Source organism: Anser cygnoides, chromosome 15, assembly GCF_040182565.1.
Source record: "Anser cygnoides isolate HZ-2024a breed goose chromosome 15, Taihu_goose_T2T_genome, whole genome shotgun sequence".
NCBI classification, from domain to species: domain Eukaryota; kingdom Metazoa; phylum Chordata; class Aves; order Anseriformes; family Anatidae; genus Anser; species Anser cygnoides.
Window position 1 is genome coordinate 11,038,040 of NC_089887.1, and position 24,866 is coordinate 11,062,905.

At 37.9% G+C, this 24,866-nt stretch overlaps 1 protein-coding gene across 13 annotated transcripts in view; it reads right to left on the reverse strand.

The window, feature by feature from the left end:
* The window catches only part of KATNIP (katanin interacting protein), a 72,798-nt gene that overhangs the window by 32,501 nt on the left and 15,431 nt on the right, over positions 1-24,866 (reverse strand). For 11 of the 13 annotated variants that reach the window (XR_010825043.1, XR_010825045.1, XR_010825044.1 and 8 more), the window contains 7 exons: positions 22,778-22,927; positions 20,262-20,425; positions 18,467-18,576; positions 17,908-18,022; positions 15,836-16,039; positions 11,865-12,002; positions 5,468-6,356 (listed from right to left, as the gene is read on the reverse strand). Coding sequence is in view for 3 of the 13 variants with exons in the window: in XM_066977488.1 (XP_066833589.1) it covers positions 5,468-6,356; positions 11,865-12,002; positions 15,836-16,039; positions 17,908-18,022; positions 18,467-18,576; positions 20,262-20,425; positions 22,778-22,927 (1,770 nt within the window). In the remaining 10 variants the exon portion in view is untranslated. Of the gene's footprint in view, positions 1-5,467; positions 6,357-11,864; positions 12,003-15,835; positions 16,040-17,907; positions 18,023-18,466; positions 18,577-20,261; positions 20,426-21,103; positions 21,170-22,777; positions 22,928-24,866 lie in introns of those variants that run through there. The other 2 variants (XR_010825050.1, XR_010825047.1) reach the window with 2 other exon arrangements.

Sequence of the window (24,866 nt, forward strand, 5' to 3'; positions counted from 1 at the left end):
CATAAAAATTAAGATTTTTGACTCTACCACCTATCAGTCCTGATAGGTCAGGACAAACGAGACCTAAAACAGTACCCCTGGAAAAGGGAAGTCATGGCTGGGAATCGAGTATCCCTGCTAGCAAAGCTTGCACCTGAAGCAGAACAGGTGGCTAAGAATAACAGTAATCCTACAGACTGGCCTGGGTCATTTTCCAAATGGGCAAACAAAAATAATATCTGGACCTTACAGATCGATAAAGCATAAGCAATGGATTGAAGGATACAGGCTTCTGTGGATGAACGAGTCTCTGAGAGGTTATCCAGAGTAAATGCAGAACCCACCAGGACTGGCAAAAGGAATGGATGGGGTGCCATGACTAAGGGGGGTGTAAATTGAACCATTAAACTGAGAGTGCCCAAAGCAACTACAAATAATTAAACAGCAAAGAGGGAAAGAGTCTTCAGTCACATGCATTTAAAGAGAAGTGGTGAGAAAAGAAGTAGATTCAGCGTACATGGAGGATGAGGTGAGTGTTGCCTTCTGTGCAGATGAGACCCAAACACTCCTCTCCCTGGCCAGCAAGAGGGGGATAACGATGTAGCATCTCATGGGAATACAATGGGGGCAGCATGCAAGAGGAGCAATGTGGGAGCGAAGCAAGCTCTCCTTGTGATCATGCTGGGGAGCAGCTTAATTTCCAGCTCAACATGATTAAGAACAGACAATAAAAAAGATTTTCAAAAAAAGCTGTCACTTTTATATTTTCTTCAAATAAATGGAGAAAAGCAAATGTAGTAGCAAACAATTACAGGCCCATGGGCTAGATTTTAGTTCTGTACAATGTCCTTGAGTGGATACTAAAACAAATGGTTATCAAGAATAAATGCCAATTGCAATAAAATGCAAAATAATATTTTCCCAAAAGACTACTTAAGACTAATTTTTAATTTTGGTTTTGGAATCACTAGGAAATAAGTAGTGTTCCTAGCCTACCTATGGCCAATAATCTTTTACACCAGGGACAACTGAGTTAAAAAGAAGAACTTGAAAGCAGATGGGAAACTACCTGAAAGAGGGTTGTGTTCCATATACATAGGCATGAAAGCCTGGAGACCAACCTGTCCACTCTTCTCCATCACGCATGGGAAATACAAACAGGAAACAAATTTCAGAGAAATATTTCAGAGAACATAAGTCATTTGCAAATCACTTCCTTGTTCAAATCATTGTCCCTGTGTATACTCATGGGATGGGTGATCCCAAAGAGTACTTCCCAGATTCTTACAATTTACCTGAATAAGATACTGCATATTTATTTAGCACTTTAAAACGCCAAAGCTTGAAAATTTCAAGATAGGCGTGTACAGAAGAGTATTTGATATCCGTTGCCCTTCACTGTTTTCGATTTTTTTTCCTTTTGTTTTCTTCTCCCCCCCCCCCTTTTTTTAATGGTAAGTACTCTAAGCAATACAGAGATAACAACTCCAAAGCACTCCTAGGAGAGTGCAATAGGAGTGATTTTAAATGGGAGGTTAACAGGTTTTTTAGCTACATTAACGAGTGACAGCAGGAGAAGCGGAGCACTGAAAAGAAAGCAGAGGATAACCCAAAAGCACAGGTCAATGTCTGAAGACTTACAGGATCTGGTATTCCTTTTAGCATCTAAAATCTGTTATTTTTATTGGAGCCTTGTGAAACTACCATGGTACTTCTGTCATCAACTCTGCATGTAGCTAAAGAACACTTGCAGGTGTTACAGACACTTTCCCAGCCTTCTGCATGCCTGAGAGGATTGTATGACGGACGCTATCCCAGAGTCCAGAAATAATGACACATTCAGCATTCATCTCCCCTGTGGGTTTAGGAGGAATGTCTTGAATCACCAAGCCTTGTGTCCTGCTTCTGCCAGCAACGCACACCATGCAATTCCTCTCGTAACTTCAGTAAACTACATTTTGGGATAACACTAGCTTGGAAAAAACATCTTTCCTCTTCTCTGTTGTATTAATCTCATTTCTATTCCCTGCAGCTATAAATAGCAATCATATTTCCATGCTGCAATCACACACTTCGTTTCCCAAGTCATTCTAAATGCTCTCTTCTGTTCCACTTTATAATCAGCTTTCCTGAAAATGGATGATCAGAACCACAGTTTTCCAATTGAAGTCTCACAAGTGCCTGCGCTGAGATACCAATATTTCCCTAACTAAGAGAAATGCCTCTGCTGATACATCCTCAGAGTGCATTGCTGTAATCATGCCTGCATTGCACTAGCATTTCATAGTCAGTCTGTGATCAACTACTCAGCCAAGATCCTCCTCTTCCTCAGTCATTTGCAACTGATGATTACTCAGCTTACAACTTAAGTTTCTGTTATTAGTCCCCAAATGACCTTGCAAGCAGTTTGTACTACTGAATTGCATTCTACTGCTGTCACTCCAGTCCTCAAGTTCATCTTTCTGTTCTTCAATCCTCTTAACTTTTAATACCCCAAATTATACGTTATATGCAAGTTTTGTCAGCATACTTTCATCATTTGCTATGAACACTGAAGCAGTTACCAAAGATAAAACTGTTTTTAATAGCAACAGTAGCTCAAGCCAAGTATGCATGTATGTGCTATTTCTAATTTCTGTTGTTCTCATTATTCTTCGTTTAAAGACCAAAGATGAGCTGCGATGTTGCATATGGGCTTGTGCAGAGTCCCCTTTGTCACATACTTCTATTGGGAAACTGCAGTTGTCCCAGCTCTGTGAAAATTTAAATTCACCCCTCTTAGGGAAAGACGTAAAACTGTTTCCCTGTTGTTAATGCTCACTCAGTTACACTTTGAAAATGACTTCACCCTGCACAGTATAGAGAGAACGAAAATTGTAAAATGTGGTTTTCTCTGGGACAACCATGTATTGGGAGTTATATTGTCAATCTTTCAGTTTTAAGCTCTGGGTAACAACCTGCTCTGAGCAAGGTTAGAGGTCATCCTAACAAGAATCAGATAGTTTAAATTAAAACTCCTAAATTCTTGCCATTCTTATAACTGAAAAGAAAGCGTTGAGGGGGGATTTGTTTACAATGTCAGTAATGTTGACAAGTTTTAAAACTCAAAGTCTCACAAGAGGGCTATTCATATGCATACCATAAAACACAAAGTATATGTAGCCAAGTTAATGGTGCTGTAAGATCTCTGGTTTGTTTCTCAGCATTGATTTTCTATTTATTTTAGGCATGCATCAAAACAAAGGTTAAAAGAGAACACAATACAGTAAGAAGCTTCATATGCCATATTGTGATTTGGTCAAATCTGTTGCTTTTAATATAGAGAAATCGCTTATTCTGTATTGTTACGAAACCTCTGTTAAATGATATATTTTATGTGCTTCCATTACAAGTAGGTTTTAACTTCTTAACTTAATGCAAAATCTGATTTAGAGGATTTATATAAGATAAAATATATTCCAGAATTAGATGAATAGCACTGCAACAAAGAAGAGAGATTTAGGCCTACCAAATATAGAGTGCATTATACGGCTTGTGGATTGACCTGCATATAATATACTTATTCAGACTTGCACACGACACTTTTGTCACAGAGGGAAAGCTGAGAATTTAGGAACATAAGCTTAGTTAAAACACTGAGATCAAAAACGTAAATAAATAAATAAATAAATCAGTTTTCCTTTTTTAATCTCCTTTAAATACACAACTGAGCAAAACTGCAAACAGGAAAATACAGCTCTTTCTTTTGAAAGTCATTTAAAAAAATCTACCTGTTTTCTGCTTACGCAGTAAAATAAGAGATTGAAAAGGCAGTTTTGAATGTTAGATTTGAAAGTATAGACTAAGTGCTTATATTATTATTTTTGGGGGGGGGGGGGGGGGGGCGGAATTTTACAGCATGGATAAAATGACAACCACATCGTAAAAAACCTTTTGAGTGAAAAAAAAAATGTTTTTCTTTGCAAAGGTTGATCTTGGGTTACAATTATACAAATTCTCTCTCAGAATTGCCTTTTTAGTCTTTAAATAGTATTAAACCGAAAAAAAAAATCCACATCTGTGGGCACTTAATTCTATTGCTTCTGCAAGGCTGTCTGGCCTAACGTGTGCTCATTTAAGGATGAACAGGCACCTTGTTAGTCTGTTTTAAGGTACTTACTGGGTTTATATCACTACCTGAGATATATCAACACTCATAAGGATTGCTAGGAAAGGCAATCTTCTAATGCAGCTTTAAAAACCACTGTGCTCAGACTCCATGGGCAAGACAATTTCAGGTAGGTCAGGCCTCACTGCCAAAGAATCAAACAGGTAACAGCTGCCCCTCAATAGTTATGCTGCTACAAGGCTGTAAAAAAGTGAACTCCTGCTCATTTTTAGCAAAATGCTTATGTTTCTTTTAATATGACTTTGTCCAGACATTCTGCTTCTAGAGTCCCCAAAATGAGATAGCACACTGTACTGTTTCCGAGCAAAGCTGATAAATTTGTGCACAACTGAATCACATCGTTTTCAGATTAAGGAATCCATTAGCTTTGTTGTCTCTGTATCATATTTCTCTGAATTGCATACACAAAAAGGACAGAGATGCATGTACAAAGGTGATGAAGCAATAGTAGAAATTACTGTAGGCAGCATATAGCCTCACCGAGAAAGACACAAACCTACCACACAAACTCTGTAAATTTACTATCCTGAGCTCATGCTCTTCCTCTTTTTTTTTCCAAATTTTCATTGATAGTTTTAATCTTCTCCAAATAAATTTTAAAATACTAACTCAGAATGTAAATTCTAAAAAAAACAGCATTTCATGTCCAGCATAGGATAAAGAGAGAGACAATGAGCATTGTCATAGTATGAATGAGAAAAACTGAATACTGCAAATAGTATAACTAAAATAGAACTGTCTATACATTCAGAAATTGCCAACAGGTGAAAGAGATGATCCTTCCTCTCCACTAAGAACTGGTGATGCCACATCAGGAGTATTGTGTCCAGCTCTGGGCTCCACATTACAAGAGATACTAACTTACTGGAGCAAGTCCATCCTATGGCTACAAAGATCATTAAGAGACCAAAGCACCTTTTTCATGAGGGTATGCCAACAGAGATAGGAATCTACAACCTGGAGAAGACAAAGCTCAAGGTGATCTTATCAGTATGTATAAATACCTGATGGGAGTGAATAAAGACAAAAGAGCCAGACTCTTTTCAGTGGTGACCAGTGAAAGAACAAGAGGCAATGGGCACAAATTGAAATCCATGAAACCCAATCTGAACATGAGAAAATGCTTTTGCAGTGAGGATGGTTCAACACTAAACCACCCAGCCAGACACAGTTCTGGACAACCTGTTTTAGCTGACTCTGCTTGAGCAGGGAGGCTGACTACGTGATGCCAAGAGATCCCTTCCAACCACTGATTCTGTGCTTCTGTGAAATGAAGAAAATATCGGCCCTTGCACTAAAGTTATTATTGTAAGATCTTACCTTTGGGTGCCAAATCATCTTCTTTAATATTTATAGTGTTTAATCCCTGCTTTCTTACACTTCTCCTTCCACTTGTAGGGTACTCTAAGCTGCTGCAATGTTTGTTAGAAAACTGCTCTGAAATGTCTAAGCCAACACCATCATCCTTTCTGGCTAGCATTTCTACTCTTTCATCTCCATTTGTATTTCTGCTTCTGGATCTTCCCAGCTCATTTCTCTGACATTTGACATCTTCATTAGTCCTATCTGAAAAGTTTGTCATGATTACATCTGACTGTGTTTGAAACCTCACGCCTAAACCATGTTCTGTAGCAAGCCAGGAAGGCTTCTGCTTACTGGAAACATCTTGATTATTCTCTGCTACTTGGGAATATGGCTGTAACCATGAAGGAAGTCCACCTGTAGAATCAGACAATTTTCTTCCTGTTAGCTTTTCCATTTGCTCACTCAAAGAAAGTTCATCATCAGATTGAACATGCTCAATAACTTCTCGTGCTGGTGCATTTTCTTTGGTATCTTTTATGCAAACGTGAGATGGGAACACTTTTAGATCATTCTCTAACTCAGTCAAATTTTCCTTAATAAAGCTGTTTGAGTTCACCTTATCCTCAATGTGACTTTCTTCTGGCAGAGATTTCCAGTTTAGTGAAGTACAGTTTGACTGTAAACATGCAAATTGCAGGTCCACTTTCTTGTCTGTGGCTGCAGATGCATTTATTTCTTTCCTTTCATTTGAAGGATTGGTAGCGATATCTTGCTTGCAATCTGTAAGGTCAATTGTAGTGCTATGGTCAGCGATGAGATCTCCAGAGGCTCTCTCTAATTCACCATCAAATACAAGGTTCTCATCAACATATAATTTCACCTTCTTTGCTCCAACATCAAGGTCCTGGAAAAATAAAAGCATGGAGATTTCCATCAAGGTGTTCAAACATTAGGTATCACTCTTCCGGAACTCTGACAAACAGATGAAAACAATGAAAACCCCGTATCAGCAAAATGCTTTTAAGTACTTTTTAAATGAAAAGCTCAAATAAGTGAAAATTACAGTGGAATATTTAAGATTTTATTTAAAAGGACCAACAGCTCTTCTAGACACTACTATGAACCCTTTTGGCTGAAACCTAGGAAAATAATGCTTATATATTTAGAAAACCTTGAGCTATGACACCTAGATTAAGTATATTTATATTTGATCAGGATATAAATTCCAGAAGCAGATTTTGCTTCAGCACCTTTAAGATTCACAGCTTACTTGACATGTATGCTACACAGCAAACGGCCTGTTGCATTAAGGGGTGTAACCGATTAACCGTTATGGGTCTGGTTGGATTCAGGGTACTGAACTATCACGGTCACAGATTCACCAATAATGTAACATGCCCCAACTCTAGTCGTGTTCGATGAGAACTATCACAGCTAGGAACAATGCAATTAAGTGCAATTTATTACAGCAACAGGTACACAGGTTCTTTGGATGCCAGCGATAATTTACAGCATAGGCAGCTCTGGAAGCAGCTCTGCAGAAAAGCACCTGTGGGATCAACAGCAAGTCAGGCACAGTCAGCAGTGTGCCTCTGTGACGATGAAGGCCAACCGCACTCTGCACTGCTTCAGTAAGAGCAGAGCCAGCTCTGAGGGAAGTGGTAACTCCTAACTCATGATACTCCATCTGAAAAACACAATATTGTCACCCCCTTTCATCCTATCCCTCTCCAAAAGAAGTGCTGACAAACTGGGGAGAGCCGAGCAAAGGCCCACTACCATGGCTGGGACTGGAGCACATGGCTTCGAACAGAGGCTGAGGGAGTGGGTTTGGCCAGCACAGAGGAAAGAAGGGAGAATAGGGATCACATCACAGCTTCTCCTGTCCACAAGAGTGCTTGTCTCAGAAGACGACCAGAAAAAGACATGAGGCCAGAGATACAGACTGCATCGAGAAAGGTTTCAGTCTAAATATAAGAAAACAGATTCTTCTCAAAAGAGTGATTTATCTTTGCACAGTACACAGAGAGGTGGTATAACCTCTATCTTGGAGACTTTCAAAACTCAGCTTGACAAAGTCTAGAGCAACCAGATTTGGCTTCATAGTCAGCCCTGCTCTGAGCAGAAGACAGGGCTTACAGACCCACTCTCATTCAGCCTAAATCTTTTTGTAAATCTATATGGAAGCATGCAAAGGTGACAGGAGGTTCCCTTAGGCCCTACAGCCATTCAACACCAGAACTGCAATAGGCATGCTAGCACAGCACATGACTGACTGTTGAAAGATGGACATTTCCCCATAAATCCAAAAGACTGATCCTGCTCAGGTTTGTAATCCGTTTTAAAAACAGTACTGACGCTTGTTTTAACATAGAAAGTTTTACATGATTTGCCTATTGGATTTCAAAATATAAACTCTCAAGATAAAAAGATAAAATTCTACACAGACACACATAAAATGAAGCACACAGGAAGAACAGCTCCCTTATAAAAACTAATTCAACAAGCTAGGACCCTTCCACCTGGAGGAAAAGATAATGAAAGAAGAAAAAAAATCATGCACAACTGTTTGGACAAAGATTTATAGACCCTTGTCCCATCTGACGGATGACTACAGAGCTTCAAATTATATTGGTGCAGTCCAGGCTAAATAAACTAAAATTAATTACACAATTAGTAGCTGAGTTGGCAACTCCTCGTCAAGGGATATTGTGGATACTACAAGTTTGCATATGATCAAGGAAGACCAACTGAATTAATGGAAGAGAAATCCACTGCAGGTTACTGAAGCCAAAAAAAATAAAAAATAAAAAATCACATTTGCCCTAGGAAGTCTCCAAGATGAAAATTGCTTCTATGCTGAGACAGTATCAGGAAGAATTATCATGTATGTTTGCCTTTAATCTTACTCGAGTCATGCTTACTATATTTTCTTGCCTACTGTTGAAGACAGGCTACTGGCTAGATGGACCTTTGACCTGATGCAATACAGCACGATTTACAGTTTGTAATATACTTTACTTTTGTGATTGAGACATACCAGGATTGCAGACCGAACTCTTCAGATCAAATACAGAAATGAGAATCTGTATAGTGACTGTAATTTGGAATACTATCTTTTTAATTATGATCTTTTCTAGTCTCAGTTGCTAACACAGCATGTTTATTATGGTGTTTCTGTGTTTGCACATTCACATACAAGCTGTCTGTCTGCCCCTAATAACTTCTAATTCACTGATACAACCAACATTCAACAGATTTGATAGAACAGATGTTCTCAAACATGACAGAACGCCACAGTTTGCGAGAGGTAACTGGCTAAAGGAGACAGAAAAAAAAATGAGACCCTACACTGAAAAGAAGGTAAGAATAATACAGTTTCAGGAATTTGGGACAACAGTGGCTGATCAACTATTTTGTCAGCACATATTTCTCAATCTGTCACAAAATAGACTGTTTGTTTCATCAACCAAAGATACAGGGCAGAGCATCTTGTGAGTCAACTTGCAGTCAACCAAGGAGAGTTTGTGCAGAGGCAACTGGAGTCAGGATATTGTAATATGCATCTACACAGAGAGAAATATAGAAGATGCAGGCAAACAAGAAATTGGGGGGGGGGGGGGGGAGCGAGATGGGGCAAGAAGGAACGCAAAAAAAAAAATAGAAGAGAGAGCCTTCATTAAATTCTCAGAGAATAGCTGTAAACCCAGTTTAATTAGTCATTACGTCATGGCTGCCTGCATTACTCTTAAAGTATCATAAAGCACTGGATGTCTGTAATGATGTGTTTGGTCATAAAACGATTTCTTTTTTTCCCCTTGAACCATAGGGGACACCGCTACATTAATCTAACTGGGGATCAAAGCATTGTAATTATATGTATAAAAATCTAACCACATGGCTTTGCCTGAAATTATGATGGGAAAGAGACTATCAGGATGCTCCAGTAACATTATTTTCCGAATGTTTGTATGTCTGGACAAGTAATTTCCCCTTTAAATGCTACAGGTATTGGATATACGCAGTTGAATTTGGGATAACTCCAACATTCTACAGAATATGTTACCTTTATTACAGTTTTGAATATTCAAACATTAGTCCTGTGTTTTTACTTGGGAACAGATATAACCTGCATGGAACCACAGAAATATACATGTGTATTTTGGAAATTATTTGTCAAATTCATCTTTTAAATTAAAATCTGCAACAGCTTAAGAACAAAATGTATTGAAATGAGTCCCCTTCATTTTGTGAAAACAGTTTTATGGTTCCTCAATATTCTTTCCTGGCTTTCAACTTCAGCCCTAACAGAGCACCTGCTGGCATAGTGCTTTCCAATAAAGCAACAGAGAGTATATTTCTGGACATTTCAATGGTATTTGTCAGGAAGGACAAAGCTTTAAACTGGAGACACTTTTCTGTGAATTATAGCTGTACAGAAAACAACATTGCCTCTGCCTGACTCCTCAAAGAAAAGTGAAAAAGGAGGAGCAATAAGTCAAAAACAAGAAGGAAAAAGTATTTCTATAAACCTAACACTGTGGGAACAAAGCTCCAGATTAGCCAGGAACTGCAAAACCGCAACTGTACAGACAATGCACCCCAGTGCAGCGACTTGGGTGAAAAAAATCTCCAACTCAAGAGAACGGATATGAAATATACACAAAGAGGAATAATCACTTGAAAATTATCCAGTTGGAAAGCAACTAAAACATGCATGCATTTAAGTATTAATTCCGTTCACAGATTTGTGAAGACATACCACAGTCACTACATGGGATCTTAGGAAAAGAGCTTTAAAACTATCAAGTAACAATTCAATTTCAAGGCCAGAGAAAATATTTACATGCTTGACAAACTTGAAAAAAATGGGCATCCTTACTCTTGATCTGTTTTCACAGACTAAACATGACCACGTTTTTCACGGACCTCATCTGAAGTAAATAAAGAAGGCAAAGTGAAGCATTCTCTGAGACTTTCTTTGGAATGCACTAAACCAATGAATATATGACAATAATCTGACCTGGTTTTTAGAGCTTCCTTCATACAGTTTTTTCCTACTTTCAGGATCAAAACCTAAAACTCAAATATTTTCAAAAATCTGTAAGTACTGGTCTGAATTAGTCTTTTATCTATTTGAAGAGGTACATGGGCGCCCCTCGCTTATGTGGTTTCTGAGGGAAAGAGGGTTATAACAGTTAAAATACAAACAAATACAGCTCTGGATTTATGTTAGCAGGAAGAAAATTGTTAGCTAATTGTATTTTTGTTTCTGATCCTTCTCAGACAAAATGTCCTCATGACAAATTATAGTTAGGCAGAACTACTTTGATTATTCCTTCACATTAAGAATAATGAGCTCGTGTATATTGCTGGACTGCAACTGAAATCCATGGGATTACAATCCTAATGGATTTTACAGTTTGCCTCATAGCAGTTTATTTTAAAAAAAAAAAGTCTTCCAACACACAAATATGTTTATGTTTATTTCCCATATATTCAATAGGCTTGGTAACAAACCATAGTATTACCTCCAAAAGCAGCAATCCCTTTCACACCCTAACTATGATGGAACATTCCGTAGCCTACATTTTAACAGAAAAAAGCTATTAAGATTCCAGAAAATATGTATAAATCACATGATAACAAACTTGTTTAAGCTGTTCACTCCACAGCCACTTCCATACATATAAGTTACCATGTGTACTTATATAAGAACATGGATGAGAGAAAGACCACAGGGATAAAGCCTCTTATTTATAAAATAGAACAGCAAATCCTCTTTCATCCAGTACCTGGGATTTTTTTTCCCCTCAACACTTCAGCGTACAAACAAGAATAATTTCCATGGTGACATTCAAACACACAAACAAGAGACCATCTGTCATCAGATGTCTCTCTTGTAACACTAGATTACTAGTTATATTATGTACATGCAGTTAGTATATTTTTAATCAAAGTAACAGAACAAAAGTTGAGCAAAAGTCACCCTGTTTATACCTACACACATGAGAAATTCAACATTTATTTACATATTGTAATAATATTCAGAACTCTGAGTTGCTTTAAGATGCACTTACCTTTGTATATTTATTTCTCACCACAGTAAAAGATCACCTGACAGAATGTGCAAGCCTTTTGCTAGGTCTTTTGAGATTTGTAACAGCTTCCATAGAAAACACTAACTGTGCCTATGAAAATGTTCATGTTTACATTGCTGTAACAGAATCAACAGAATCAAACAACAACAACAGAAGCAAAAATCTGCAGTAAACATGGGCCTCTCCTAGGTCCATATTTCACTAGAGGAAACGTTACCTACTTTTATTTCATACTTTTGGAAAGAAAATTAAACTGAGTTTCTACAGGAAAGGTAGAGCATGCATAGAGGAGTTGAGAAAAGACTACTTACACTAGTTGTTGTGTTGTAATTCCAAATCTTGATCTTGGATATACCAAAGTCACGTGACCGGGTGGGATTGCGGATAACAAAGTAAAGTTGGATGGGAGGACGGAAAGGGCACATCCAAAGGAAGCATTCCTTTGTCGTCTAAAAACACACACAAGCAGACTGTCACCAGTACTCCTTCTTCCAAAGCAGGATATTTTAATTAACTCACCACCCCACAGGAAAAAATCAATTAGAAAAGTAACCAAAAAGTTTTAATAAAACCTGTTATGTTAAGAGCAAAATCTTAACATTATTTTCAAACAGTAAATCCGACTCCCCTGCCTGTAAGACAGCTCACAACCTGACTATTAGATAAAGGTCAGCTGCTTGCCATCCCAAGCGAGACATCTGCATGCTCATGAATGACAGGCAGTCTGCCATGCTTTGTAACTGCAGGGTCGAAGCAAGTCCAGTTTATTTTAATCAAATTAATCAGCTTTGCAGGCACTAGAGAGGATCACTGAGCACAATGGACACTGCATAATCATTTTACAATTTCTTAAAGTGCTTGTGCTCCTGTTTCACCATCTAAAGAGGGGAATCATCAAATTTATTTCGCTACCTTTATTTTAATCAGGATTTGCAGATAATTAATTTCACTTGCAGATATATTCCTTAGAGCTATATTTGAAAATTTCGAAGATAAAATGGAAATCTCCAACATCAATTTTACAGACAACTGACAATCAAGACAGTTTAAAGTACCAAAGTATTGCCTAATTCTGGGCACTGTTCAAGAGTGCTATCTGTCCATGTTTAGAAATGGAAAAAAATGATGTGTGGCAGTTCAGAAAGAAGCAAGAAATAAATAGTTTCAAAATCAAAATTTTAAATGTTTATATATATGACATCAAATGTTACCCCAAAACAGAGAAGAATAAGGGCAAAATGTAAACATACACGTAAACAACATTTCAGTGATCTGAGATGAGCAGGTAAATTACCTCCCTTCCTGTTATCAAGAATCCATAGTACATACAGTCACACAGTAGGTACACAAAGTCAGTATTTTTCCACATCCTTTCACTTAGAACTGAGTCTTTCAGTTTTCACCATAGATGGTAACTAAAACTTTCCTATCGAGTAATTTAAATATATGTCTAATGATGCTAAGGACCGATCTCTGCCTGCCTGCTGAAAACCACGAATAGAACCAGTTCTCAGAGTGGTCATACCTATCCAAAGTTCTGATGGTTGATGTTGTCTCTGCCCCAGGAGCCTCTCAAAAAGCTTTGGGACATCATCGTTACTTTGAATGCATTTGGGGCTATAACAGCTATATAAGCACCAGAAGGGCTTATTCCTTCTTACATTTAAAAAAAAAAAAGTCTCTTGACATTGAAGAATAACCCTCAAACCAGTGAAAACCCAGTTCCAGGATCAACTTCAAGGCTAGATCATATTATTTGAGTCATACTGTGAACAAGCATGATTAAAAAAAACAATAATGATTTTCCAACAGCAGACAACATGTGATGAAGGTCTCCTCCACACCTCAGAGCTCTTAAGTCAGGACCTGATGGCCTAGAAATCAGTAGGTTCTCTGGGTGTACTGATACAGTGCCAGAGTTACTTTAACAGGCAGGCAGCAGACTCAGAGCCAAAATGAACTCTGGAGAGACCCATTTGTGCTCTGTAAAAGCTGCAGATCTTCCAAACAACAGAAGAAATAATCAGCCTGGCTCCGATATGTTGTCCTGAGTGAGAAGCAACTGTGGGGATGGTATTGTTTAATCAGTGGAAATGCTTAGGAATGAGCATAATTATTTCAAAGAGCTGACACCAGAACTTCAGGATATGTTAATGAATCCATGCCAAAATTCAGTCTGTGGAGGACGCTCGTGCTTTATAACATTATACATTAGGTACTCTGCTCTGGAGTCTGGAGTTACTGTCTTTGGCATTAACACTGAAAAAATCTAGCCCTAGAGTTCTTTGAACTATCAGGGTGAACCTGATATGCCAGGAGTACTCGTTATATTTGAACTGGATCAAAGAAAAAAGTGAGAGCAGGAACCTTTGTTGTTAGATTTTCTGAGAGACTGGCCTCTGATACATTGCTTTGCGGGGGCACTGAAGGTATGCCTGATACAGAGGAAAGGAAGGCTTGGGCCTTGAGGAAATTAACAAATCAAAGGAATATGTTACACTGTTAACAATTAAAAATAAAATTTCATGGCTTAAGAATAATGGGATATGTGAATATATAAAAAATGCTGTATAATGGATTAATAATTACATTACTACACAATATATAACTATCCAGAAAGTCTGAGAATCACAACTACTACTACTACTACTGAGTGTAAACCACCACAGAGTATGGCCTATAAACAAGACAAGGCATTTATGACACACAAACTACAATTTCCAGGGGACAACAAGAAAGATGTTACAAGTAGAAATATTTGTCTGGAAATAATATTTCATACTGAGTTTCAACTAACTTTTAAAGTATTACACGTTTGCCATCTTTCTATTCTCATTCACCCTGCAAGTCGAAGAGTATCATTAGCATGAAATGAGCTAAAATTTGTACTTTTAAAAGACTAAGTCATTTAGTAAATTCAACCACTAATATCATACTCATTTTTATTAGAATCCTAGCTCTGAAGTCCCATGGTGAGTTTTGAACGTTTTATATCATCAATATGTCAAAAGACATACAGCAAATCCCAAGAACAACTGAAAATATGGCAGTATGAAGAGCTACGAAGTTTTCTGATCTCTGCAGTAGCACCAGAATTTCACAGAATCACAGAATTGTAGGGGTTGTAGCAGGTTCCTTAGAGCAGTCTGCCCAGGTAGGCGTCCAGACGGGCCTTAAATATCTCCAGAGAAGGAGACTCCACAACCTCCCTGGGCAGCCTGTCCCAGTGCTCCATCACCCTCACCACGAAGAAGTTCTTTCACATGTTGGTACGGAACTTCCTGTGCTCCATTTTGTGGCCATTGCCCCTTGTCCTGTCCCCATAAACCACTGAAAAGAGGTTGGCCAAATCCCTCTGTCTCCCACACCTCAGGTATTTATAGACATTGATAAGATCCCCTCTCAGTCTTCTTTTCTCAAGACTGAACAGACCCAGGTCTCTCACCCTTTCCTCATAGGGGAGACGGTCCAGGACCCGTATCATCTTTGTGGCCCTCCGCTGGACTCTTTCCAGGAGATCCCTGTCTTTTTTGTACTGTATTTCATTCCAGTTATTTAGAGTTCATTGTCTTCAGTACATAAAAGCATCTCATTTTACTATCTAACAGAAGAACTATGAAGTAGTTTTCTTTACCGCACCATACATTTTTCTTAATCTCTTGTTCAAAAGCACCTACCTAACCATCCTTATTCTTCCATGGTCCTTCCCTAGGTAAAAGCATAACAAGGGGACAGGAGAAAAGAAGTACATTTCAGTCTTAAGTTTACAGTCTTCAGTTTACTGAAATTCACATTTAATAACTGGAAGAAAAAGCAGTGAAGCTCCTATACCTTCAGATCACAAGTAGTACTTGGTTTAACTGCAGATGTAATGTAAAAAATGCAAAATTCATTGTCCTTAAAGTTTTGTAATCTTGTTCTATGGATACGATAATCATATTACAGTAGTTTAAAACCCAAATGTGTTCCTTCACCCAAGATAATATCACAGTGTTTAAATAGGCACAGATAAATGTGCCTCCCTCCAATTGCTAAGTTAACCAAGTCAAACAAATTAACCAAATTCTGTTCAAAAACATCATAACTGAATACCAACATCTTGTACAGAAAAGCTGGATTTGTTAATAATAAATTGCAATTTTTATGTTTTTAATTTTCAGATAGCTGTTCTACAAGTCAGGTTCAAAATTAAATCATGCAATCAAACAAAAAAACTTAGCGATGGAATATTACAGAAATAGTAAAATAAGAAGTTGTTACATTCAGGACTAAGCTGTCTTACATTTAAGTTCTGATTGACCAAGCAGCACAAATCCCCTGGGTAGTCAGCATTTCGAATGTCCACGTCATGAGGAGACACAAATATCTTTTCATTGCATAAATCAAAGAACTCCACCTCTTTCAAGCCAACGTTTACTTGATTTCCCCAGTTAGAAAGAAGTTCCATAGTCACATAAATGGCATCGCGTACTTCCACACTTGTCATCTGAACCCAAACGAAATAAAACAAACAATTTGACAAAACAACAAAGTCTGCAACAACGTGAAGACTGTTAATACTACAATGCTGACAATTCAGAGCAAAACGCCTTTAAACTCAAAGCTATCTGGATGATATTTAATCATTCTGGACTCTACTAATTATGCCCCACGCCAACTAATAAACCTATAGCAGGGTAAGAGAACAGAACTTATCACCCTCTTAGATTTCATCCACTCCAAAGCCTAAGGAGAAAACAGCTCTCTGTTTTGTCTTCTTCATTTGTCGTTCTGATGAAAAGAGGAACCAGTTTTCTTCTCACAAAATAACACGTGAGCTGCAATTACAAACTGTACTGTAAAACTTCAGGGTAAGAGTCAAAAACAGGAGGCATGAGCAACACGAATTCTATTTTACAGCTTTTGATTTTTTCAAATATTCTTTATTAAACATTTTTGTCAATTCACATATTTGGTAAGCGTTAACAAAAATATCACTATCACAGAGACTGCAGGTTTCTAAGATAGATTCTACTAGCAGAACTGTTTCCATCTTAAATTAAAAAAAATAAATCCAAACAATGTGCAGGTTTGTACAAGCCAGCACAAGCTCACTGATATTTGATGTTTTGCCTCCCAGAGGATGTGAGAGCATGAAGCATAGAGACAGCTAAACAACTTCCATATCTCTTGCCAATAAGCAGTCCAATAGAACCAGACTACCAGGAGACAAGTGGGAGAAGGAATTTATATATATAAGATCTCTAAAAAAGCAACTTCTGTTGAAGAACCTCTGCTATCCTTTGCTTTAGATCACCTTGATGATTAACAGAAGACCTTATTCTTACTGACTAACAAGCAGTAATCTGTTTTACTACACAAATTATAAGGTCTATTAAAAGCATGAATGAGCAGAGACCACTGCACTACAACAGGCCTTCACCCAAGACAGAACCCATTAAATGTGCTGACATATTTTAGAAAGAGATGTATCAGACTGCTATGGTTAAGTCATCCAAAACGTGTTAGAGCTCAAGTAATCTGGTAAACATCAGTATGTTCTCAGGAAAAACTGAGAAATTTCTCAGAGTACCAGCTGCTTTGACACTCTTGACTAAGAAAGTAAATAGTTTAGGTGTATTTCTGTGTAGTTTTATGTTATCCTTACCGAAGCGATGCTTTTCTACTACAACATATATACCAAAGAAACAACTTTATTGACCATTAGGAATGAAAGCCATGAAGTGAATTAAGTGATTTAAATAAACAAAATAAACTGGTTACATGGATTTCTTGCAACAGCTCTATGGAATGAAGCCTGACAGCCTCTTAACAATATCAAAAAGTTGGGACCCTCTGTAGGGATCTGAATTTTTCATCACTTTCACCAGAGAAACACAAATTATGTTGCAAAGTCATCACAAGGAGGAGTCAAGGATGTATCCAACACTAAAATGCAACTCTCAAGAGAAGAAAAGGCACCCGAAGTAAGATGAGAACATCATTGGGGTCTTCAAAAAGCCCTACTACAGCAGAGAAGAAAACAACTATCACTTCTATTGCAGAAGGTGCTACACAGAAACAGTTGTAGTAGTAATTGTGGACTAAAGAGGTCCTTTATGTTCCCTTCTACCTTACAGACTACAAGAATTAAGTAATCCAAAGAGGTACCTACTAATAAGACAAAGAAAAGAGAGCTGCTTTCTAAGGCTTTGGAGTGGACTGTGATTTAAGAGGATGATAAATTCTCTACTCTTACCTTGCCGTAGGTTTATTAGTTGATATAAGGCAGAATTGGTGGAACGCAGATCATTCAATGCACTTGTATTTCAGTAGCACTGGGAAGCATCAGTTATGGTGCACATATACACAGACCTTCTCTCTTAAAATGGAATCTGCTTCAGATTTTTCATCAGAAAGGAATATGTCATTGTCACAAGCAGAATGGCTCTCAGTCTCCTGAAGGACTTTCAGAAGTTTCTGTTGTTGTCTGAAACACACATTCTTTTATATGTTATTTCCTTATAATTCTTGCATTTTAAGAAATAGTTTCATTGGTGTGAAGGTGAAGAGATGATAGGATGAACCCACACAGCCCACAGAACAATCTCACATACACCCATGCTGAATGAGAACTGTTGCAGCATCCCACCCTAGATACACACAGTCTAGTTAAAAGACTGGGCTGCAGTTCTCTGAAGCAGTCTGAGAAAGTAATACACAGGAAATACAAACATAAGTACACGGTTAGTAGACTGCTGGCAGTTCAGTCCCCTGATTCACAGCCATTGGCCCAAGGCTAGAATCTTCTCTATGTTTTTGTCAATACTTGCCCAAAATCTGGGGCATCTAGAGACAATTGGGTGTGGTGGTGCCCAGTACTGAAAAATGTCCCATCAGAAAAGGAAGCTAGCCTTAAAGGAAGTATACATACCTGTTTCCAAAAGGACAAATTCTCTCAACAGCTTTTGTGAGTGCAGCCTCTGCCTGGCTTTCTTCTGAAGGTTCACCCGTTGCAGAGAGAACAGATGAAACAGAAAACTCCTATGTAAGAAAAAAATAAACGTTTCATTCACATTGTTCTCAGCTAATCTCTGCTCTGGTCTCAGCTAATCTTAGCTAATCTGTAACTCTAAACATGTAGTTAAAACAGAGAAGAAGCCCATCAGTTTTTACAATGCTACAGGTTCTTTCTCTACCTGCACACCACTGCTTAAGTATATGCCGTTCCCTTTGTTATTTTTCCTAAACATTTGCTGGTAGCTCCTGTTAGAGACAGAATACACAGCATGGTGAACTAGTCAGATGAGGAATGGCAGTCCTTCTGTTCTTAGGTCATTTCCATCTCTATGATTTTTGAAAACTAAGAGAACTTTAAAATGCTTAGAAGTGAATTACTTCTCCAATATTCTGCATTGTTATACATCTAAATATCAAAGGCCAAGTTTTTACAATTCCTTAATTGTGTAGTAGAATTAAACTACTTCTGGAAGATCATTTAGGTCAGCTTCAGGACTGGGAACGCAGAGTGGGCTTTTGAAACTCCTTCTCAAGTGTCAAGGTGACATTACATCTGTTTTAAATATTACTTCGTTATTTTTTAAGAATAACAGTATTAAAACTAGTCAGAATGCCAGCAGGCAGATACTTATAGTTTTGTGATTTCTTTCCAATGAATGTTCTCACATAATGTATCTCAAAAACAAGAGAACTAAGATTGAAGAATTGACCTAGATTGCAACAACACCATGTTTAAAGTATTTACCTAAAATAAAAGAACATTTTATCCTTGGCTCCTGACCATAACTCCCCAGAAACTTATTGTTGACTCAGAGATGACAGTGGATACAGATTCACCATAGCATTATCTCACAAATTCACATCATTTTAGGCGTAAGTAGTGCTGTCTAGGAAACTCTCAGAACTCAAATGAGTAAATCCAAAAGCCAATAGGCACATCTCTTTTCCTTCCTGTATAAATGAGGGTCCCAAACACCAAACTGGAAGCAGACTTTAAATCCGTGAACACTGTCCGAAACAGACAGTTTTGTAAGTTTCAGTTTATGCCCAAATTTCTTTATCTACTTTCTTTTTGTTAAGAGAACCGAAGTATTATTATGCCTAATGATCAGCTAGGACAATCAGGACAAACTTCCCAATTCTTTGTCTTAAAAAGGAATAATAGTCGGATCTGAATCTGAAAGGAATAGATTGTCGCTTATTTCCTTGTTTATTTAATGAGTTTTTAATTGCCTTTGATAAGAGATGTACACAAATTGCATACCTTACAATCTGTGTATGTATTAATAGGAAACTGTGCCACTATTAATGAGTTCAGTAGGAAGGTAGGATTTATTGGCATGGAAGTAACGTATTATGTTGCTTAAGAAGCTTCCAGAAAGAAAATGGCTCAAATGGGCCTGTAGCTGTGTATTTGACTGTATGGACATATCATGTGACTGGTCTATCAGTTGTTCGGTGAACCATGAAATGAAGAGTGCATTATGGGATGGTATCCCGAGGAAGCAGATTTAAAAAAAAAAACCAAAACAAAGCAAAGCCCCCCTACAGAAGAACAATACAAATTCAATTAGAGTTGAGAGACATCACTGTTCATTCTTACACAACCTTATAATTACATACAAACTTTAAGATTATAATTCATGTTTAAGGAAAGAATGTCTTTTTTTGTACTCAATCAAACATCAATTTTCTGTATTTTGCCATACCTTTTGAGGATTTGTGGAAACAGACTGTCTTTGCAAATCTCTCTGCAAGACTTCATTTTCAATTTGCATAGCTTTAACCACAGCTGAAACTGAGAGATCAGAATCCTTCTCACACACATTCTTTCGAGTTGATGAAAGTGGTCTTTCTGGTCGACTTAATGGTCCTGCCATCAAAAGAAGGAAGGAATGCCCATTTGTCCAGCCATACAGATATGGAACATTACAACAGCATACATCTGAAACATCCAATTCAGTTACTGAAACAGAGCTATGTTAATAGTCTGTAACCATCCCAAGCAAGGCTGAATTGCTCCAATTTGTTATCCTACGTTAGGACTCCAGTTCACATCTACTCTAGACAACAGCTGAAACTGTAAAACTGAAAAGAGGAAGGAAAACTGACAAATGAGAAATGGCATTTTTATGCTTTAAAATGCTTTTGCACTTTTTTTTTCTTCAGCTATTTAATGGAAATGCCTAGTAACAGTTAAATGAAAAAGAAATGTATAAAATTTCAGCACTACAGAATTTTTCAGTGAAATCTGGGTAATTCAGCTGTTTTGGAGGAATCCAACGACTCTTATAAGAAAAACCAAGGGAATCAAAAGTCACCACTTGCAAGATGTTGTGGTTTAACCTGGCTGGCAGCTAAGCACCACACAGCTGTTCGCTCACCCTCCCTCCCACCCGGCATGGGGAGAGAGAATCGAAAAAAAAGTGAAAGCTTGTGGGTTGAGATAAAGACAGTTTATTAGGACAGAAAAGAAAGGAAAATAATAATGGTAAGAGTACTACTACTAATAAGGTGTACAAAACAAGTGATGCACAATGCAATTACTCACCACCTGCTGACCAATGCCCAGCCTACCCCCGAACAGCAGTTTTTCCCCGCCCTGGCCAGCCCCCCCATATGAATTGTTAAGCATGACATCATATGGCATGGAATACGCCTTTGGCCAGTTGGGGTCAGCTGTCCTGGGTCTGTCCCCTCCCAGCTCCTGCTAAACCCCCAGCCTGCCCGCTGGCAGGACAATGTGAGAAGCTGAAAAGTCCTTGGCTTCGTGTAAGCAATGTTTTGCAATAATTAAAACATCAGTGTGGTATCAACATTATTCTCATCCTAAATCCCAAACACAGCACCATTCCAGCTACTAGGAGGAAAATTAACTTTATCCTAGCCGAAACCAGGACACAAAACCAAGTATGACCTTATCAACTAAGCAGTCAAAAATGCCCAAATACAGACCCATCTTCCCAAACACATGACAGAAAAATAGAAATATCACAGCCTGGAAATGGGTTTAAAAGAGAGGAAAATAAATTTTGTTATTTTTCATTTGCTTTTTTTAAAGGAAAAAAAAACAAAGTGAGATTTGGATACATTAATACCCTACGCCATCTTCACTCTCACTTTCAACAAATATTAGTCATGTCTGCAAATCCAAGGGTAGAACCAAGTCCTTTTTATTCTTTTTATTCTGCCTGCAGTCCATCAACTAGTGTGACTGATGAGGCTTGTTTCTTGTTTAGAATCTGTTATGTTTGTCTGTCAGGTTTGTATCTCTGTATATTTTGTGTTTATGACTTTCCCCTTTTCCTTGGGATCCCATTTGACAAGATCCTCGATCAGATCATCTTACTGAATTAAACATTTCCACATTCCACATGCCCTTATCAGTTAGCGTGACTGACTAGGTTTGGTTCTTTCTGCCTCCCTTATTTGCCAGTCTGGTTTGTGTCTCTGTATGTTGTTTATGTATCCCTCATCTGCCTACTAAAAGGAAAATGAGGAAAAAAAGAAAAAGCTGATATTGTAAAGGTCCCTAACCAAACAACCTCACAGAAGCGGTGACTCTCTCCTTCCACATGCAGTTACACAGGTGGGCACAAAGAATGGCACAGGACACCAGTATCACAGCACAGTACAGTTCTAGACATGTGCATTACTAAATTTTGATTCCATTCCACTACTCCTGCCATATTTGTTAAAGATATTAGCACCATTTACTGTTATGCTCTACTGTGCTTAAGTGCTGTCCTTGCACCCATCTATCATTTGTCTACCCAAAGCAGCAAGAAAGCTGTTTTTTCTCTGCTGTGGGAAAATCACGTCCCTTTCCTGCTGTAAATGCATTGTGTTAAAATCTTTCAACAAGGGGTAAATTCCTGATTTTAGGACACACTTCTGTTAGTACCATAAGGAATAAATCTCCATCAGGAAAGTGAGAAACACAGAGCAAGCACAGGGAACAAAAGGAAAACAAAGTCTTATATAGGTGTGGAAGCAAAAAGAGAAGGAAGGTAATAAAGATACAGCAGAAGACCAAAGTGTACAAGCTCTAGACTTTCTCAGTTTTACAAAAGTTGAATCTCTTCAGGTACTAAAAACAACAAAAAAAGACAACAGCTAAGAAAAATCTCATTATGACAGATGTGTGCTGAAATTACATCCAAACCAACAGGGAAAAAAAGCATGAAAAATCTCCTTATTGGCATCAGATATTCTTATTTCTTACTATAGCAAATTCTTTCATGTCTTTCCAGCTGCAAGGACTCAGCAGAGAGCGGCCGACTGATTTTATTTTTTACCACAACTGGTCTGACAGGAATGTACATTTCAGCATTATCTTTTCTTTTTGCTGAGAGAACTCGTACTGGCTTCAATTCTGCAAGATAATAAGGAAACAGAAAAGAAAATCAACTTCAGAGATATTTAGGAACAGTCAGCCAGGAAAAATTTATTGGATCTTAAATACTAAAGTTTTGCCACTTTAATTATGCTGGCTTAAGTAAAGTGATAACCCCTATCCTTCCTTCCTTTACTGATGCAATTCTATTGATGTATAAATACAAATGCATGGCTTGCACTGACCTAGCAAAACAAAATAAAATATTTCACTGTGAAGTACATTAGACCAATATATCCTGACTGCAGCAGGTATTTTTCAGCATTACTGTCAAAACAAACAAACAAACAAAAAAAAAACAAGAAACACAAGAAACCAAGTCATTTATTAATATAGTTATACCAAAAAAAAATCTTAAAACTGTCTTATTAAGAAGTTCCAAAGTGGGTAAGGGTTGCCTAGTGCATTTCATAAGAGCAGTTATCTACTCTTTCATTTGAGAATTATTAATGATTCCTTTGCTTGCATCACAGCTTTGAAATTTCTCACTAGAAAAAAAAAAAAAAAATCACATGTCCTGTTCGTGCTGCCACTGCACCCCTTGTTCCTCTCGTCTTCTGCTGCTGCCTTTCCCCACACTCCACTCATTTCCATGATATTAAGAAGAACACAAGAACACTCCTTTACTCAATTCATGCAAAGATTTTTCCTCTCTAGTTGACTTCTTGGACAGGAAGATGTGTGTAAAACATTTTTAACAAACAACGGTGTCCCTATCATCTTCCATGAAGTTGTGTAAATCTTTCTTGAATGCACTTAAAATTTGGCTGTCACATCATTTGGCACTGGGAACTACAATTTAATTATATTTACTTTAGACCTGCTGCCTGAAAACACCATTGCTGCTCTCAGTCCTTGCATTATAAGTGATTAATATCCTAGCACCATATGCTATTTTACAGAGCTCAGTCCAATCCCTTCTGCACTTCTACAATCAAACATCTCTCTTCACAATAAGAAATTATTGCTTCCTTTGTTACTCCTTGCATAAAAGTTTCTGTTGTATTCCAGTTTACTATTGTTACACTCCATTGTACCTTCTACATTTAGAAAAGCCTTGATTCCTTTCAATCAAGTCCACTTGAAGGCTACTTAAGCTGGAGACCTGGTATGTTCTCCAACCTTAGTACTCAGTAAAGCACAACACATGGGCTTGGTTGGAGGAGAGCTGGGGCCCAGGGTCATCACAGCAGTGAAATAGATCTTCACGTAAAAGCAGAACCCATGCAACTTCTGCAACTTCCCATTACGAAGAAAATAAAAAAAGAAAAAAAAAGCAGATGAGGTATTCTGGGGGAGGGGGAGATCATAGTTCAGTGCCTTAGTAATATTACACTTACCTGGAACATGAGAATCATCTTAAGACAATGCATGTGCATCAAATACGCACACCTGATGAGTGCATATTACAAACAGGACAGATGAAGAGACAAGCAGTTTTGGTACCCCTAACCCCATCATGATACAACACCTCCAGAAAAACCTTGAAGCTTTATCTGACGTGGATTCTCTGAGACAATCCCAAGGAATTTCAGAAGGAAAGCCAATCTGAGGAAGGGATGTTAGATAGCAGAAACGAGGAGACATTACAAATAAAACAGGTGAAGAACGAGGAGTTAAAATGTCAGCACAGGTTTTAGCTAGCATTTTTAAAGAGCTATTTTTTCTACTGTGGAAAACATTTGTGCTAACAAAAGTAAACAATAAAGACCTACCAAGTGAAACAAAGCGAGCTACTGCGGATGCAATGAAAGAGAAATTTCTGAGTGGAAAACCATGATTCTGAATCAGTGGAAAAGGCAGCTGGGAAGAACTGAGCTACCCTGGTATACACTTACTCATACACAGTCCTGCAAATAGCACATGGAGAAACAAGACAGGAACTTGTCAGATACTACTAATACAGAAATACTCTGCC